This window comes from Triturus cristatus, chromosome 3_1 (assembly GCF_964204655.1).
Source record: "Triturus cristatus chromosome 3_1, aTriCri1.1, whole genome shotgun sequence".
NCBI lineage: Eukaryota > Metazoa > Chordata > Amphibia > Caudata > Salamandridae > Triturus > Triturus cristatus.
The window spans coordinates 619,261,559-619,282,066 of record NC_140583.1 but is presented as its reverse complement, the minus strand read 5'-3'; the positions used below and the strand labels follow the sequence as shown (position 1 = coordinate 619,282,066).

The 20,508-nt window shown below is 42.8% G+C and overlaps 1 protein-coding gene across 3 annotated transcripts in view; it reads right to left on the bottom strand.

Moving 5' to 3' along the window:
• Nucleotides 1-20,508, bottom strand: part of ANKDD1A (ankyrin repeat and death domain containing 1A) — a 419,853-nt gene that overhangs the window by 104,909 nt on the left and 294,436 nt on the right. For all 3 annotated transcript variants that reach the window (XM_085644555.1, XM_085644556.1, XM_085644557.1), the window contains 3 exons: nucleotides 18,878-18,976; nucleotides 13,570-13,668; nucleotides 12,795-12,893 (listed from right to left, as the gene is read on the bottom strand). In XM_085644555.1, coding sequence (XP_085500681.1) covers nucleotides 12,795-12,893; nucleotides 13,570-13,668; nucleotides 18,878-18,976 — 297 coding nt within the window. The remainder of the gene's footprint in view (nucleotides 1-12,794; nucleotides 12,894-13,569; nucleotides 13,669-18,877; nucleotides 18,977-20,508) is intronic.

Genomic DNA, 20,508 nt, shown 5'->3' with positions numbered 1-20,508 from the left:
GATAGACAGATTATTTAGGTGAAGTATTTTCTTCCAGAAATGCTTTCCTAACCAGATGATTAAGTCGATATAGCAAATAAACTCACAGAGAAATTATTCTATCTAGGCAATTCCACCTTTAATGTAATGTGAAGCAACTGAAGCTGATAGTTAGCATGTTTCATTAATCCCCACCACACGATACTTATTGAAAATAAGACAGCGCGAGTCCACTTGGTCACACAGCAAAAAACAAAATGAGGAGGTTCTTTGTTTCTTTATTCTTTTCCTCCTTTCTCTTATTCGTACAAGTTCTTAGCCATAGGTTCTTTGCCAACACGTGTTTCGTCGAGAATAACAACCCATGACTTTTTCAAGGCTCTTGATTCACTAGTCCCAATCTGTTTTATATGTGGTGATAATTCCAAACCACAGGGTGTTTCAAGGCAGAAAATCATATGTCACACTACTTGTTTTCAAAGGGTATCCACTGACAGACCCAAAATCTCGGTCTGTTGCTGTGCATAGTACCACGAAGAACACAGCCACGTATGAATATCGATGTCTCGAGTAAGATAAAAGAGGAAAATAATTAAGAAACAAAGAATCTCATCATTTTGTTTTTTGCTTTGTGACCAAGTGGACTCACTTATGCTACTGCTTTCTTATTTTCATTTAGTATCGTGTGCTTGTGATTGTAATTTGTCTTTATTTGTAGCTTTTTGTCACAAACTTGGGGAGGCCGGTAGTTCTCTCCACCTGACAGCACTATTGTACTAATATAATCCCTGTGTAGATATTTGGTGCAATCACCCTTGTGGCGCCACTTTCCCTAATAGTATACCACCAACCTTCTGTTATATGTAGCATGTTTCATTATACACAACAAAAACCTAGTAAATTAACCAGTTGATCTGATCCACAATGAGAGCCATTAAAGCAGGAAAACTAACTATAATTAGTCACTTTTTGGAGGTTGACTAAACTAAAATGAAAATTGGAAAATACAGAAGACTTCTTCAGTGAACCATAGAAGGACAATTTTACTTACCCTCTAAGCATCTGTTCTCAGAGCCATCTGGCCAGCTAGGGACTCTTGGTGTGCTAAGCTTGGTATGGGTGAATGGGGTTGAGCAGGTGCCTGCTTCCAGATATGCACTAGTAGGATGTTGCCTAAGAAGGCCATAGTAGCGCCTTTTTTTGAGGGTGGAGTGCACCCTAGGTGGAGTGTTCAGAACTCTCTTTGCCTTATGGTAACAAGTCTGAATGCACTTGACAATCCACCTGGCTATGCCAGCTTTGGAGATGGGCTGACCTTTGTAAGGCTCCACAAAGGAGAGAAAGAGCTGGTCTGGAATGATTCAGTGCAGTATTCTTTCCGCAACCGAATCTGGCTGCGGGAAGAAAAGCGGAAGCTCTCTTGTTTGGTTATGGTGGAAGAGTGATCCCACTTTGGAAACGAACCTAGGGTTGGTTCTAAGAATGACCCTATTCTTTGAACTTGGATGAAGGACTCCTGTACGTGAGCGCTTGGAACTTGCTGATTTGCCAAAGGGAAATGATAGCTAAGAGGAAGATAACCTTGCAAGAGAGGAAATGCAGATAGCAGGAATGCATAGGTTCAAAGAGTGGACCAATGAGTCTGGCAAGTACTATGTTGAGGTTCCACACGATAGCTGCTTGAACTATAGGGGTATTAGCTGTTTGATGGCCTTGACCATGGATCTCCTGGAAAGAGAGATCTCTTCTCTGTTCTGCATATAGGCATAGAGGTGTATGCAAGACCCGCCATTTTCAAGTGCAATACTCAGGTAATGATCTCCTAGAATGTGGGTTTTAAAGAATCTATGCTCTTTGGAATGCAGTAATGTACAAACGTTTTCATTTTGCTGCATACATGTGTTGTGGATCCACCTAGGTCTGTATTATTCACAGGGCACACTTTCCCTGTTTCCTCACAATGCACCTTTCAAAAGGTATGCTGGGAGCATACAGGGAAAGTGCGCCTTATTATGGTGAATCCGCTACCCTCAGGGCAGCCAAAAACTTGCACACCCTGGAGGCAGTGCATTCAAGTGAAATACGAAGCAGCTGTTTACAAGCTGCTCCATGTTTCACTGTGCAGTCGGCAACCCACCTGCACTTTCAAGAGGGATCCCCTTGCAGGGGGGTGCCACGAGTAACTGCACCCACCTACAGGGTGGTGTGGTGGGGGCCATGGGACCCCTATGCCCCCTTCTGCAGTATGTTCTCTGGGGTACAGACAGTGCGCCACCTTTTTGTGGCACACTCTTAGTACACCTCCTGATGCCCTCTTTGCCTTTGCGCCTGCGTCCTAATTATGGCGCAAGTACAGAGGCAAAGAGAGTCCCTCATTTGCTTGAGCTCATACCCCCATGCAAATGAGGAAATGCCCTCTCAATATAGCACTGGTGCTATATGTATGCTATTGCTATCTGTATTATAGAAAGGCCCACACAAGTATCAGCGGCCCATTTTGCAGTACTAAAGTGCCCTAGGGGTACATAACATGGGTGCACACGCCGTTGCGTCCCCAGGGCACTTTGTGTAATATGGACCCTGGCCTCCTGCAAGATGGCCATAAAGTACTGTAGAAGGTGAAAGTACCAGACCTCTCTCACCTCAGAAGTCAAATCACAAGATTGATGAGACTGAGATCCAGATGCCTGATGTGACCTTGCCTGTGTTTGTGTAGGACAAGCCTGAGGGGAAGCCTCTCCACTCCGAGAGAGTGGAGTACCAAAGCTGTCTGGCCCAGGTTGGCACTACTAGGAAGAGGGTTACAGATACTTGCCTGAACTTCCTTACCACAAAGGGAAGCTGTGGGCGATGAAGAAAAGCACAGGTAAATATACCAAACCAATTCATCCACAGTGCACGGGCCAAGGGATGTGGATGTGGATACCTGGTGCCAAGGTTTGGGCATTTTGCAGTATCTGGGAACAGTGCCAAGCACTGATCAGCCAATCGTCAAGGTAGGGGAAGACATGAATGCCGCCCCTGTGCAGATATGTGGTCATCACAACTAGGCATTTTGTAAACACGCTTGGTGCTCTCAAAGGGAAGTATTTGAACTTTTTTCCACTTTCCATAAAGCGAAAATACTTTATAGTAGCACTTCAGTTGTAGATCGAAATAGCGCAAGCCTTCAAACCGGTAGCGATGATTGGTTTTAAAATGGATATCTTTAGCACACAATCCTGTGAAGTCTTCATTTTTTATGTTTGTTCACTTGCCTTGAAATATCATACGCTGTGTCCACTGTTAAAGCAAAATTGTATCTGTTCCCTTCTATGATAGTTACTTAAATGATAAGGCTCCATGCATCCTACTTCAATTTTGAACGTGTGTGCGCTGATTTTTTCCCTACCAGGACAATCGTTATAGGCTTCTTTACTTTACATTCTGTTTGGACAGTGAAAAATTTCCTACAAATGGCTTTTGACTTTCCTTAAAATAATTTAACTGCAATATTGACTTCAGCATCTGCCTTGCTCATTAGAACCTCTGCATAGTTGCATGCTGAGAATACAGGTATAAATATGAAACTACACAGGGTTGTCTTTTTGCTACTTTTTCTGTGGTGGACAAAAATAACACTGCTTTACAATTGCCTAGATGTGTCAGCAAGTATTGGTTAAAGCACAATTTGTCAAGCAGAATGCTTATGCCAACCTTTACTTGTCAATTGCACCTACAGTAAACAACCACAGTCATTTTAAGTGTGGATTAAGAGCTCAGTTATGCCTTTTATATTTGAACTTCAAGTACCCCAAAAAGTTGTATGGATGGACAACTCTTTTCTGTATTTGTGCACAGAAATACACCCGCAGAAATTCTTAGCAGTACAGTATTAGCTGTGCACTTGATTCTCAACTCAGATTACCTGATTTTAGCAGAGCCTTTTGTATACTGTAGAAAAGCAAGATTCTAGTGTATATTTGAGATATGTTGTAGTTGATTGTAGTTAGAATTGTTTTGTTAGCTGTGCAGTAGTTTAAAGCATAGCGTTAGTAGGAAAAGAGCAGTATTTCAGATTTGGGAGGTGAATGAATAATAGAATAGTATGTGTGTTAATTTCGTATAGTGAGGATTACAATAGCATGAGGCAGACGAAAGGGGCGAGGGGAGAGCAAATATATGCAAATAAATGCACATATCACAAATATACACAAAATAATGCAAAGCTAGAATACAATACCATTAGCAAAGCAAATGGCTTTAACTTGATCAAAGGCGAGACCTATTGCATTTTCAATGCTTGTTTTCCTTGGCTCCTTCAATTGAGTCTAAAATAAAAATAAAAAGCCTACAACACAAGCTTGATCTCTATGTGGATACCAGATGGAAAAAGTTCTTAACAATGGATAAAAGGAAGAAATGCCTATAAGTCCAGTTCTGTGTATTATGACCTACATACAGCTGGAAAATGAAACATGCAACCTTCAAAAAAAAATTTCATCTATCTCCTATATTACTGAGTTGGTTTGCTATTGTAATCCTGTTTCTTGATGTTAAAGTGGCTCGTCCGGCCGCGAGGATATCCCGACGCTGGTTAGGCGTTCCTGGGCGCTTTGACTTTAAACGCTTGTGTGGACCGAAGGTGCCTTCGCCGCAGGAAAGACTTGGCAACATGAGAGGGGTGCTGGCATGCCCTTCACTTTGATAAGTTTTGTTGCAGGCAGAAGCAAGTATGCCACTTGGATAGAGAACTACTGAGTCTTTGGGGACAGTATAACGGACTACCAGGACCATGATGCCCCAGGTGACGCCCACTGGGGCGGGACTCTATATTTAATAAAGAAGTGTTCTTCCAGTACCGCTTCTTGCCTCCTTACCTGCCAGTGATCAAGGGCTCGAGGGAGCCCGAAACGCGTATGGCCTTGAAGCGCGTGCTGCATTCTCTCCTGTGAAGCCGCCTGCGATGTAATGTGCGGAATCCCGAGGTGTGTGATATCCTCTATGGGCAATCCTGTTTCTTGATATATATATATATATATATATCAATACATGGGTACGATATATTGATGATATTTTTTGTATATGGGATGGCAGTGAAAACGAAGCCATTGAATTTGTCAATACACTTAACAAAAATGCACTGAACCTTTCATTTACCATTCACATTGACGATACAACAATAGAATTTTTGGATTTAAAGATAAAAATCAGAAATAACCAATTGACAACGGCACTTTTCAGAAAAGGAACAGCTGGGAACAGCTTATTGCATGCCCACAGTTGCCACCCTGGTAATCTTATCAAGAGTATCCCCTCGGGTGAGCTCCTCCGTGCAAAACGGAATTGCAGTACTGACGATGATTTTGAGAATGAGAGCAGAACTATGTGTGAAAGATTCAAAGATAGAGGGTATTCTACAAAATGTATAGAGAGAGCTTTGGATAAAGTGAAGGAGGGAGAGAGAGCCGACTTATTGAAAGAGAAACCAAAAATGGTTGAACCCAAAATGACAGGTAATGTACGATTTATAACCAACTTTAATGAACAAGCATGGGAGGTTAGAAAAGCCTTGAGTAAATTTTGGGATGTACTTAAAATGGACAAAGATCTAGCCCAAGAAATCCTAGACTATCCTCAAATAACCGAAATCTCTAAAAGATATGGTTTGCAGAACACTAATTTCACCAGAGAGCAAAAAAAGTACTATACAAGGATTTTACACGTGCGGTAAATGTAAAGCATGTAAGTATGTAAGTACAGTAGCAATGTTAAGGAAGTCAAACTCTCTTCTCACTGTAAACCCTTTAAAATCCTGAGACATTTCTCCTGCAACACTGAGTATGCGGTGTATGCGCTAAGATGCCTCTGTGACAAATACTATATAGGAAGCACAATACACCCAGCGAAAAAACGAGTGCTAGAACATTTAAGGGCTATAAAGAATCTTGATAGACAGTACCCGGAGGTGAGACATTTCGCTACTTATCATAAGAGCAACAATAGCCTTATCTCGTTCTGTGTCCTAGACAATGTTCCAGTGAGAACACGAGGGGGAGATAGAACCCAAGAACTAAGATGATTGGAGTCTAGATTAATCATTAAATACCACACTATGCAACCAGAAGGACATAATTGTGATGAGGGGCTTGCAGTACATCTGGGCTAACAAATTCCCATTTAATTACGTATCTATGACTTGTAATACATGGTAGATATCCCATCTCTAAGTGAGTAAACATGATGTAGTATATGCATTTATAACTACTTTGCAATTTTAATTGAATTAGTGTATGTAAATAATCACAAAGATATTTTTGACCTTTATTATTTTTTTAATTTTACTTTTACAGGCTGATGCTGAGTACTTTAAGGAGAATTTAAGACAAGACCACAAAAGTGGAGCATCTATAAGAGAGTGTTGAGTGAGGTGATCATATAATGGTGCACGTGAAATTATACCCACTGGGGTTGAACTGATCTTTTTCATCTTTTGTGTCTATAGAAATTGGATATACTTATAGCAAATCCGCTGTAAACATAATGAGAAATGATGTAACAAAATCTGGAGACCACTATTGTCTATACTAGTTCCATATTGGGACCTTTTGAATGTTAATATCATGACACGGAGAGATTGATATTCTTCCATGTGAAAATGCTAAGAACGTTAAATGTATGTTATAAAATTTATAAATCTATGTTATAAATAACGTGTCAAAAAAATGTTTAAAAAAATGTAGATAGAACGTTTAGTGGCTGGCATGTTGTAATATTTTTTATAGAATGTCAAATAACCAATGTCGTAAAAATAAGATTAAGATTTGCACTCGTAAACTCTAAAAATATTAAGACACAGAACTCTGTAGTCTGTTTTCTAGCCCCAGCAATGTATGCAATAACATTGAGTCTGTTTTTAGTTATTTTCACTAAGGGTGTCACATGATCTGTATAAACTTTATGCAAACACATACACTCGTACTCGTGAACAAGGAGGTTTCCCTCCGAAACGCGTCGAGTGACTGGGCGTTTGGAAAATAAATAAACGCGCTGACAAGAAAGTGGCCTGGACATCGTTTCTTTTATACAAGATACGAATTGTGTGGAGTTTGGGAGTCGCGACCCGGTCTGGGCCTGCCGCTACGAGTGGTTGGGGATTTCTGCGCGAACTTTGGAAGTGGTGACATATATATATTATCTACTGGCGGTCGCCAGTAGATAGTTATAGTTACAACCTATTTTCCATAGGAAATCTCAAAATTCTATTTTGAATTACTGGTGCCGGTTGACGAATCCTCGCAAAGTTTTCAAAACAAATGGGGTGCTCCGTTCAGCTCCTACCCTGAAAGTCTCTGGGTGATTCGTCAAGCGGGGGCCGAGAAAAAGGGGGGGTCCCAAAACGCGTTTTCCCCATGCATTTTTCCATAGGACCTTTAGTCGCAGCTACAGCCCGAACGGCTGAACAGAATTACGTGAAATTTGGCAGAGAGGTAGCCATAAGGTCAAGGAAGTGCCTTTTGAAGGTCTCGTGTAAATCTGTTCAGTATTTCCTGAGAAAATAGCATTTAAAACCATATCAATATCTATACACGCGCACCGTGCGCGCAGCCGTACGTGCGCGAGCGCAATTCTGATTGGTTGTTAGATGTCGGTAAACATTCGAATCGGTCGAAACCAGGAAGTGTCGTCCGCCATTTTGTCTCTTGCAGTCTGAGGGGGTGAAAAACAAAGGTGGAGAACGTGGAAAGGGGGCAGGGTGGACAGTTCCTGACCCCCTAGCCTTTGTCAGGGGGTCCCAGAAGGACCCCCAAGGGCAAAAAAAAGATTTTGTTTTTTTTCCAAAAATCGCAGAGTGCGCGCACCCTGCGCGCACGGTGAAAAAAACTGAAAAAATTCCGCGAAGTTCGCGAGTGCGCGCACGGTGCGCGCACGGTGCGTGCAAGCTGAAAATTCCATAAAAAAAAAAAATACATACATAAATTAGCATTTAAAAAACCTTTGAAATTCACTGAAAACACCATAGGTTTCACACACGTTATAGTTACGAATTAGCATGTAAAAAACCTTGCAAATTCACTTAAAAAACCATAGGTTTCACACATGTTATAGTTACCTGGACATTTCACTCGTAAAAAACCAATGAAATTCCCCCGTTATAGTTAGTGCAGGCAACTATAACTCACGCGGCCGCAATCCTCTGCTGATGACGTCAGATATGACATCACTGATGACATATGTGTCTTTCTGAAAAATAAATATTTGTAATATATGTATAGCTAAAGATTAATGGAAGAAGACATGGGTAAATAAGTGTCTAAATACAGTGATGTAATATCTGACGTCATCAGCAGAGTATTGCGGCCGCGTGAGTTATAGTTGCCTGCACTAACTATAACGGGGGAATTTCATTGGTTTTTTACGAGTGAAATGTCCAGGTAACTATAACATGTGTGAAACCTATGGTTTTTTAAGTGAATTTGCAAGGTTTTTTAAATGCTAATTCGTAACTATAACGTGTGTGAAACCTAAGGTTTTTTCAGTGAATATATACATATATACACACGTTTCCCATAGTTCCCATAGTTCAGTTCAGTTAGTATTGCAGTATAATGTGTGTACTGCCACATTGACGATTTTCCATACCGCAATACTATTCAGATTTTCTTGCACAGGCATTGCATCTTCAATTTTTAAAAGGAACTTGTGCTCAGGATTGATTTCTTGCTCTCACAGTTCGGTGTGGATAGCACTTTGCTAATCCTATGCTTAAAGACTTTGCTGTACAAATGGCAAAAGACTTTGTCCCTTTCTATTTCGGCGTGGATGGCACTGTGTTAATCCTACGCTTAAAGAGTTTGATAGAAAAGCAGACATTTGAGGTGAGCAAATCTAGAGTGTCGCTGGTGTTGAGAGTGCTCTATACAGGAGCTGCTTTCCACCCAAAACTTGAAAACAACCCGAGCGAAACACGTGTCAAGGGTTGCTTTTATTAATTTCAGGTTGGCTTGGATGGTATTTTACCAATCCAAAATTGTAATACTGTGCCTGGAGTGGTAAAAGGCTTTGACCATTTAACAGCGCGGCATGGATAGCACTTTGCTAATCCTATGCTTAAAGACTTTGTTCCTTTCTATCTCGGCGTGGATGGCACTGTGCTAATCCTACACTTAAAGACTTTGATAGAAAAGCAGACATTTGAGGTGAGCAGATCTAGAGTGTCGCTGGTGTTGAGAGTGCTCTATGCAGGAGCTGCTTTCCACCCAAAACTTAAAAACAACCCGAGCGAAACACGTGTCAAGGGTTGCTTTTATTCATTTCAGGTTGGCTTGAATGGTATTTTACCAATCCAAAGCTGTAATACTGTGCCTGGAGTGGTAAAAGGCTTTGACCATTTAACAGCGCGGCATGGATAGCACTTTGCTAATCCTATGCTTAAAGACTTTGTCCCTTTCTATCTCGGCGTGGATGGCACTGTGCTAATCCTACATTTAAATACTTTGATAGAAAAGCAGACATTTGAGGTGAGCAGATCTAGAGTGTCGCTGGTGTTGAGAGTGCTCTATACTGGAGCTGCTTTCCACCTAAATTTGAGAACTACCCAGAGATCTCTGCTTCCTTTTTTGTGTATATATATATAATATTTGCACTGGGTGATTGTAGCTGGTATTAGAAAATAATACACTGTAGAAAAGGATACCGTGTATGCGAACCTGGTATAGTACCAACATGCCACCAAAAAGGAAAGGGGCATGGCTCTTCGACAAAAGACATGGGAGGGTAGGGTGTGGTGGGAAAGGATAAAGAAGTCATGTTCGCCGATTGACCAAAAAGCCCGAACAGCAGAAGTGTCTACGTGTGCCTTCCTGATGACATTTCCCCGTGACCCCTGATAAAACTGCAGATTTGACCTCCTTGTACTATCACTAACCAGCTCCAGTGCAATGAATTCAGGGTAGCACCAAAATAACAGTTTACCATTAGGGGCTCCAGTCGGCAACCACCACAAATAAAGCCATTTACAGTGAGATTGGTTGCAATCTGCCAGTTTATTGTGGTGCCCCTTGAAACAGCAGGCCACAGTGACTTTAGCGTAGTGATTACCTTGATCTTAACACATCAATGGCCTTGTTGTCTGCTGGGGTGCTAGCGGAAGGGTAGGATATTAAAATGACACCCCTAGACCAAAGAATCCCATTGGATTTCTTTTAAATTAGCAATGTCTAGCCTCGTCGACCCGGAGGGAAGGGAATGTTATCCCCTTATCTATGTGTGGCTAGATATTGTGCTCATACATGAACTAGTGGGCCCACCTGCGTGCTCTGCATCTTATCGCCCTATTTATTTACTAAGGGCGCGATTACGATGCAGGCTGAAACGTCTCTGACCGTCGGTCGGAGCCCTTCGGCCCACATAGTAATCGACTGGTTGGATTCCTTTCCGACCGACCCAGTTTGATGGGGTCTGTCAGATGGGAATCCGAATCGTATTTCTGAATGGGATCTGACGGGCTCAGAGAGCCCGTCCGCAGTTTGAAAAACCTTCAGTAATCCCTAGGCCGGCTCTTTCCGGCCGAGGGATTACGATGGCAGATTCCTACTGCCTTTCTGTGCTGGCCTTTCCGACACAGAAAGTCATTGGGGATCTGTCTTTGGGGGCCCCCAGCAGGGCCCTTAAGGGTGCAAGGTGCCCTGTTGATCCCTGTAACTGGTGGCAGGCCCCTTGAGGAGCCTGCCATGGGTGCATGGATGAACTGCACCTCTGCTCTTTGCAATGAGAGCATGCATTCCGTTTGGAATGCATGCTCCCATTGTAAAGTATAGGACTGTGACCGAACAGGATTTGGTCGCATCCTTCTTGCTGGGCTGGAACCAACGAGAGGAGGTTGTTCAGTTCCAGTTCCAAAAAGATGTCGGACGGACTCCGTTCTGTCCAACATCGTAATCGGGCCCTTAATGTTGAAATAAAGATAATTACCAAGATCCTCTAGCTGCCTGTCCAAGGGGTAGGCGGGTTGGTGCACAGGGACCAATCCGCTTTTAAACCTCGACGAGCACTGAGACATAACATTAGGAGGGTCTTTAACACACTCGCTCTAGCTGATAAGTTACAAGGTCCATTGCCTTTGACTCGGTGGGGTTATTTATCCCCAATGCCGGAAAGGTTTAATGTTGGTCCCCAATTTAGTCAATATGTACTTGACTCAACGGCTCGAAGGATAGGGTCTTCACATGAGTAGATACGTACCTTCTCTGTTGCATGATGCCAGGTAAAGTGCGTCATTTGGAGGATTGGGGGAAGGAGGGAACTGTGGTCCAAAGCTAGGCCGCTTATTTGAACATGTTTTGCCCTGAGATGTGGAATGAAAACAGTGCTTGTCTCCGATTTGTTATTGTGAACATCAATAAAATGTGTTTAAACAAACAAAAAAAACCTGGAAATTACGTAAAGTAAACTGGAAACTCAGGGTCCGATTAACTGTCAGCTGCAGTTCCCCCGTCATGACTCAAGGCTAGGGCTAGCAAGGGCACTGCGATGGTAGCAATATGCAAGCCAGAAGTAGAAGCTGCTTCCCCCAACTGAGCTCTATCAAACACGTACTAGGAGCCGAAAGGGATCAAAAATGTATCTGCTCTTGAAGACCTTGTGTTATTTAAGATGATGAGCAGCAGGCGGGCAACTAGAGCCAAATTTCGGGGGGGGGGGGCTGAAAAAGTTTCGGGGGGGGGGGCTAAGTCTTCCAGCCATAGGCAGAGTGGCTGTAAGAAGGGGTGAAAACACAACAAAAGCCTCATTAACGAGTAAATGGTCTTTTAAGGACCCGTGAAGTACTCTGGTGCGGCTGCAATTAGACGGACGCCAGGCCGCGAGGCTGCCTCAGCCGGGCTGACACACACGGGGGGATGGGGGGGGCTGTGGCCCGGTGAGCCCAATGGGTATTGCGCGCCTGATGAGCAGAGAATGGGAGGTTTGTCTACACTTTGTTCCAAAGGCAGGCCCTACAGGAGAATGAGCGCCATTGCATGTGGCCCCAGAGTAAAGGGGGTCAGAGGAGCATCTCAGCAGCAGATCTTAAGACGGGCATTTAATTGCCGACTGAGGTGGAATTGCATTATTTTTTTTTACATAGGTCGCCCAAGATGGTGGATTTTCTGAGGCAGTTGTAGGGAATGTATGACGAAATATGCCATGGCAATAGGGGTCTCCTTATTTCAGTACAATCTGATGCTGGGGCACAAGAGTAATCCACCCTAACACTCCACCCCAGAGCAGTGCATAAACACTTGTATGTCTCAGGACCCTCTAGCATTCGCTGGTATCGAGCGTGACGCGTCAATGAAAACGTAACAGATGAAACTCTAAAAGCAGTCAACTATGCAATGATTTAAAGTTATTATGCAATACATTATTTCATTCATTCTTTTACTCAACTATGCAGTCCGGGTGGCCGTAACATGGAGCGTGGTACATCCTCAGTCCTTGTCAGCAGATAAACATGAGGCTGAAGAAGAAGGGATGCAGACATGCCTGGACAGTGCAGCCGAGGTGTACCGGGGAATGGGCATTTATCGTTTATCGTAATGATACTTGGCAGCAGGCCGGATTTACACATACCACATTCTTATTCCTTTAACCTCAAGTTCTCCCCAGTGTCCATGCACAACTTAAATTGCCCACACGCTTTTTGTTTTCAGTAAAGAGTAGTATATTTGCGAGTTTAATTTCTCATCTCAAATTAGATATACGGAAACACAAAGAATTACAGGTGCATTTTAATAAAAAGCAGCGAATTAGCAGGCGTTTTGCTGCTGAAAAAACATTCTGTAGATGATTCTTACATTATCTGGAATATTCAGGTCACATTCGGAGTCGATGAGAAGTTTGACCATGGAAGGGAAGTTTTGCAGCACCGCAATGTGCATGGCAGACGAGAGTTGCTGTGAAGAAACCAAAATAGAGATTTCAAGTTCCAAGAGGGGCTATTTCTATCCACGATGCTCCAAAAATATCTGAGTGTGCTGTAGTCTGTTGAGTGTTTTATAGGATACGCCACATACAAAAAGAAACGTAGAGGCGGTTGCACAATGGTCACATGGATAGAGGTGAGCAGATTGTCCAGAACGGTAGTGTTTTACAAATCGTTCTTGGTCTAATAAAAGCTATTGAAGGAATGAGAGAACCCTTCTGTCCTGGCAATGGTCAGTACATGCAAGGTTGTAGGACCCCCTATAACTCTGCTAACTGGAAAGCTGTGCCTCTGGCCATCACTTAGCAACATAGCCTGTGATTCCGCTCTTAATGTACATATTGGTGAGGAGAGGGTACGGGAGCCAAGGCAGGAGGTAAATTAGAGGGTACGGGAGGGGGCTGAATGGCAAGGGAGCACCCTGGGCCTTATGCCATGTCAATCTCTTACACCATCCTGGTAGGCCTAAGAGGTCGGGACTGAAGGTGCAGAACAGGTGCAAGGAAGCCGCAGCTGTGAACGCCATCTCTAATCTATCTATAAAAGACATAAGCTTCTATGGCTATGCAAGTCTGCATAAACTTAATAGCGCTATGCACAGGACGCAATCTTCAGTCATACAGAATTGCCAGCTATACCTTACTTACATGGTTCACAGCGTCCAGGTTTATGCCCGCATCGATGAGGTGTCTGCCCATATCTTCATATCCGTGAAATGCAGCATAGTGAAGGCAATTCATATTTTTCTGATGAACAGAGAGACCAGTAAATTGCAATATTTGCTCACTGTTTTTTTGTTTCACGCCCTCTCTCCCTCAGTCATTACACACATTCCCCAGACCGCACAGTAATTCTAGTCAGTACCATCCCGTCCCACTTCCCCCAGCGCTTCCCTGCTCTGGTGAGGATACTAGCTGACAACCAGAAGCCGCCACCGTTCACACCACAGACTGCACCACTGCCAGGCGCTGTATTGACCCTCTGCTGGGATTTACTTAAAGCGGTGGAACAGGGGTAAATAAAAAGTAAAAACATGGAGGTGCACGTATTTTAATAATTATTGGCACATTTATGGCTAATTTGCAGAGTGGGAGGTTACTAACCGCCCATTAATTGCCCATGTGAAGAAATGTGGCCCCTGATCGCACCTGCATTTTCAGTGTGGTTTTTGGCTGAAGCATGGTAGTAAATTGGGTTATTTCCATTTCTTGGCCTTCCAAGCACCTGTGTGGTGTAAACTCGTGGGCTCCAGGCCCACATACATTGTAAATAAGTATGACGCGGACACTTAGTAGAGTACTCCCAACTGGCCACGAGCACGTCTTTTATGGACAACGTCACCTGACCGGTGACGCCCGTGTTGGATCGGTGTGGGGTGAATGTATGGGCCAGCCCTCGTGGGAGAGGCTGGTAGAACACTAGACCGTGTCCAGCAGGACACATGTGCCATATCTCACTAGTTTATTCGGAGTTTTATAGATGGCTTGTGCCTCATGAACTTTATTGCTTTGAGGGAGGATGGGGAGTGCACAGATGCAGGTGACGGGAGAGGACTAAGTGCGATGGCCATGAAGTATTTAACTCCACTTGACGGGTGGAACAGGAGGACTTCTGCAGAACTTCATACAGTTAGGTACAATGTGCAAATAGACTAGTAATGGTAATATTAGTAATACTGACCAACTACATACTGAAAATAACCTAGCAAACGAAATTGCCTGACGGTAATAAACATGCTATTTACACCCAACATCACGGTGCTCAAGCTGCTGTCCTCAACAGGTTGAGAGGCTGAGCCGCCTGTGATGGTTTTGGAACCTGCGCTGGCACCCAATCACCTGAGCTAGCTTACATTTTTAAGCTCCCATCTCCTATAGTCTTTGAAAAGAACAGCAAAGCATAAAGTTAGATAGTGAGATACACTTATTGCAAAACAAATCAACTACATTCATGGTTCTAAAAGCTACGTAAAAGTAGCAGCTTATCAAAAATCATTCCGAGGTTATTTCTGCAACAAATCTGGAGCACGTATACCGTGCCTGGGGAATGGGACCCTGGAGGGATCATTGTTTCCATACTAACACTGTGGCAATAAAAAGCACCAATCGCAGCGATTCTCAACAGTTTGAAGCAGAATGACTTCGTGTTTAAAAGGTCAAGTAAATGCACCTTCCTTTTGTCATTTTTGTTGCCAACGTTTACTTACTGGCATTTACTTAAAGTTAATGAGTTTGGTTAGACCTGCTCCATATAAAGCCTTTGTGTGGGTGGAGTAGTTTCCTCGCTGTGCAGAACAACGGCAGGTGCAGGGCAACCAGATGACAAACACCCACAGTCAAAAACAAAACCGACTGCAAGCATTACTAGCTGACAGGAATCGAAAAGGGCACACCCAAAATAATATCCGTAAACTCAGTAACGACAGAGGGCCAGATTCACAAATATTGTTCCATAAGCAGGTGTGACTTACTCTTGATTAACTCTCGAAGTTTTGTTCAACATCTTCAGTGTCAAACAACATAGCTCGATCTAATTTTTTGTAAAGAACACAACTGATCTGAAACATTTTTCACAGATCTCACCCGTGCGGTAACTGGGAAGAATCAGAAGCCTATGGATGTACTTGGGTCCCTTCTGGAAATCTGCCTGACTTTGCTCTCTTCCCTCAAGCTTGTGGGTTCAAGCGAGTTCCCCGATACAACCGACAGGATGGAGTGACGTAAAGAAGGGGGCAGGAGAAGGGGTACACTCTTGTAGCGACAATTTATAAGGGGACAGTCTGTGCTGAAGTGTCTTTCTAGTTGTGAACAAAGAAGGACTTGATGCTCTAGCCAGGATGGCGGAAGAAAACATATGCAGGTAATTAAGATATTTGTTATGCTAGTGGTAGACTACATATGATGTTCAACTTGAAAGGTTGTTTTTAGGTCGAGCCTAGGAAGGGAGCATGCACTGCTTGCAAGCCACGCTATAATCTCCTCTTGGGGTTTAAACCACACCCATTGGTTCCATTTGGTTCTCTGTTGTGCCAATCAAAAATGCTGGCTTTTTATTAATGGGTTGCTTTTCAAAGTCCCTTTCGGTACTTGGTTGACGCCCAGGCGATTTTATTCAGTGACCATTTTTGATATCCGGGTACAATGGTTCTGTCGGGGGAAACAGAAGCATAATACACGCGCAGTGATTAATGACTCTTGCGCAGGGTAAGCATCATTACCTTTCTGAACACTGATTTAATTACTTGTTCGCATTAGCACACTCCCTTAAAGAAGTTCTTTTACTCCGCAGGCTACATACACTCCTCTGTCCCGAAGAAGACCCACCGTGACGTTTATTAAAAATTTTTGCGCCTTACATAGGGTCGAAACGTCGACGCATACTAAGAGTCCACGTAACGTCTCAGTTCAAAAGCCTATTCACATATGAACAGGAGGCGTATGCGATCAATTATATGGACTTTACCAAAAATCGCACTTTCCCAACTATTCCTTTATTTGTTATACTAAGTGTACTAAGTGTATTGTCTGTATTTACATCTACATGTCACCCCTCTTTCACAATTCTTTCAATTGTACCATTGTAGCCCAATTTATTTGTTATTTCTTAAAATATTGATTGAAACTTTCGCTTGGGTGTTGCTCTTTTCTCTTCCTGAATCATGGATACATGTTACATGTAATGTATTTATATTGTGAACATCCCAAAGCAATTGTATTTCCCCCGACAGAACCATTGTAGCCATATAATACAAATACCCAGGTTCTGAGGGACACAGGCACCCCATTATTTTTCATACTTATTTTTGTTATCCATCACCGTGTTCACGCTTCTTCCTGTCACAGCATGTGATGGGCCCTCCTCCCATCTGGGCATCGCAGCCATGAGTGTGTTACACCACTGCTGTTTATGGCTCTCTCTTCCTGGTTATTTGTTGACTCAATTTTATTACTCTTTAGGGAGCACCTGAGCGTGATGCCACATTGATGCTCTAGAGGGCACCATCGCAAAAGCTACCTGCTGCTGAGCAGTGCATTATACAATGGAGCTCAATTTCTGCATTTTCTTTTGCATATGCTCCCTTCAAAGTGGGTTTAACAGCAGCACCGCATCACCAGTCTCTCGCTAAAAAGGTCGCGCATGCTGACCAAGCGGGAATTCAATACGAGTGACGAAGCGCTGTCCTTATGGGCTCTTTATTGTGTGTTTGCCAAGGATGCCACGTTGTCTATCAGTGGTAAGTGCCTTTAATAACTGAGACAGAAGAGGTAAAAGAAACAGAAGTAAATTGGCTACTCTGGACTGCTACAGGGTCTGCTAGTAACCTCTGAATTGCAGTCTTCGTCCACCACACATTACCGCTCGTGTCCAGTCCATTCCTTCTGGAAACAGAGAAAGACCTGACACTGTGCCACGGACGTGTGGATTAATAGGTACCTGTGCTTCCCAAAGCTTTTAGACTAAAGCAAGCACGCGGATCATATACATTGACTCTGGTTTATGTATCAATCAATGAAAACCAATTACTTTCAAGTAATTTTCCCGGGAGAACTGCAAAAAACAAACTTACTGGTGCCTATTTTTCTCAATAGCACCCAAAGGGCCTTTCTAAAAGCATCATCTCTGTGGCCCTAGAGGCATCCTCAGCTTCATACAGAACCAAATGCAGGAACAATGGTGACATATTTCTGTTGCTGTTCAGTGTAGGGTGCCTCACTGTTCCTGGCCTCTCTCCCCACCGCTCCATTAAAATAATGTGTTGCTGCGTACTTGCCCTCCTGTGTATTCCTTCTGTATTTGTAGTTATTTTTATTGCGTCTGTATCTCCTCAAGCACAGTCCTCAAGCAAGGTCCTGCTTCAATCGTCCTAATACTCTTGGTATGCCTGGCAAGCCTGAGTCAGCCAGCGGTGGGGATGTCCATCTTCACCTAGATATATCGGGTGAAATGCAGGTCAAATATTGCATTTTGTGCACACTTCTCCTAAATACTGGCTAAACCGACCCATGTAGTACATGTCGTGTGCATCTGTAAAGCTCACATTCGCTGCCAGGCAAGCTTGTGAATAACAGATGTTTACCGGTAGTTTAGTCAGTTGACATCTGCAGTACGGAAGGGTGAACAGACTCGCTGGGATTCAACATTGTCACCTTGGAGTCAAACACACAGTGCTTCAGAGGATGCTTGACTCTACTGACTCATGGAAAAGCAGCAGTACAAACAATCTGGGGATGCAGTTTCACATGGCCCACCCACTGTGTCTGGAAACTGTCTTACAGTACAAAGTTTACTGCAGGGGATGTAGTAATGTTTCAATCGTAATTTATTGACACGTGTAATTCATTGGATCCTGACTGAGAGCGGGGACTATGATTGGCCATGTGGTATTCGGGTGATCGTGCCAGCTGTATCTTTTTATTTCCTGGGGGCTTCTGGGAGTGAGCAGGTAACAGCCACGTTAGTGGAATTCTTACTGGTCTGTTATATGTTAATTAAATGTGTTAATTTGAGAAAGAAATGTAGCATTGGACAACATATGTCAAACACATTGTCATTTACAATGCCAAGAGCTGTAACTTTCGCAGATGCATTGCATGATTGCATCGCTAATGCTTGTTTTTACTGACACATACACGAAGCTTACTGACCTCCGAGCACTTGCATTTTTGAGAGGCATGGTAAATGACGTCACAAGGAGAAACAACTATTTGCTTATGACCTGAAAGTATACTCAAGGGTCGAGCCTTTCTTTCTAAGGTTCAGTCTTCGATTATAGCTTAGAGTTGCCAAGGATGGTGTAGGCAGACCAAGTTTACCAATGGTGCAGAAAGAACCAAATACAATACAAGTCCCAGTAACAGGGGCTTAGGAAACAAAGGAGGAATGGGGGGAAAGGAGAAACATACCTATAAATCAGGATTAGATTAAAGTACCTTTCATCTACCTTACGCAAATTACCTCGGTTTGTGCATTTACTTTGGCCCCAGCCTCCAACAACAGTTTCACACAGTCATGGTGCCCCCCATCAGCAGCCAAATGCAGAGCGGTCAGGCCTTCCTAGAAACGAGAGAAACCACGATGCTCATATTGCCTTCTGATGTTTTGGAGTCAGATGGGATTTAATCTCAGCATTCAAAGAACTGGTGGAATAATCGTTCACCAAGTGAAACTGATTCTGCCAGGTGTTATCAGTCGCATATCACAACATCCAAAGACTTGCAATTTTGGGGTGCTTCGAAAACATGGAAGCAAGAAATCTCTGTTTACAAAACATGAACCTAATTTCCGTATTACACTCTAATTGTGACATCATTAGTTACTAGTAATAAGAAAATGACAAAGCTACTCTATTGCAATAACGTATTACAGTTGAGTGGACATACCATAAAGCCTTATGCCAGAGCCACCAGACTATCTGAACGGCAGGTCAAAGAGCAGAACTGCACCTGCTGCATAATCAACTGAAAGGAGCAACAGCTTGTCAGCTCTTTTCGGAGTATTTCGTCCAAGTAAAATAAGTTATGCAGTTCGTAATAGGAACGCAGGAGTTTTATCAGCAGGTTACCACAGATTCTGAAAAGGAATTAACCTGCTTTACCTTCCGTGTTTGTGACAAATTTCTATCTATTAGTTAGGGTGTTGATTTAATCGCAGTAAAATCAGTTATTCTACATACCAGCAGTCAGAGCATGTCCTTCATTAGAAGGAACAAAAGACCAAGAACTTAAAAGTGGGTTTTTAGTAGGGTGTTGGTGTAATATGTGTGGTCATATATTATATGGAATAAAATGCTTCCTACTATACGTAAAATGATATTGCAGGTTACCTCAGAATGCCCTCATACTGTAACGTAACTCCAGCTTTGTCCCATTCCACTACATGGCCACGACACTCCGTGTGACTTGCAATATCCTTACAACGTACCATAGGATATACTTTATCCAGTATATAGTAGTTATTATAGGGATTTAAAAAAAGATAAGGTTTGCCTGTTCATTTTTTATTCTGCCTGATGTTTGAACAAGGAAGCCTCTTAGCAAGCAAAAACAACAATGAAACTCCCCAATGTTTTTCAAATATTCGCTTTGAGGCCCCAAAATAAGAAATTGCACACGCATCAGTCTTGTAGTGGATGGTCTTACAAAGTTTTAGGTGTTGCCTCCCTTTGTGTATGCAAATGCAAATTTTGAACAACAACGACTTTCCTGAGCTGGAGGAAATCATTAAAATTAATACAATGACAATACAACACCTTGAAAAAATAACACTCTCTCATGATTCAACAGAAATAGGTGAACAGAAAGGGATAACAAGAGATAGAAATATTAAACTAGAGATAAAAATGTTAAACAAGAAAATACATTCTGGGGTTAACAATATGTCAAACAACTAAAAATCGTTCTTTGGTATTAACTAACTAAAATTTCTTTTTTTTTACCTTGGGCAATCTGAAAAAGTAAATTCATAATAGCTTCTCAGGGCCAAAAACATGCTTGAAATAATATTCACTTTTTAAATACAATTTAACCAAGCCGTGTGCACCCCGCCAAACAGCCTAAGTAATACTTGGTGGACACCTTCTGGTGTTA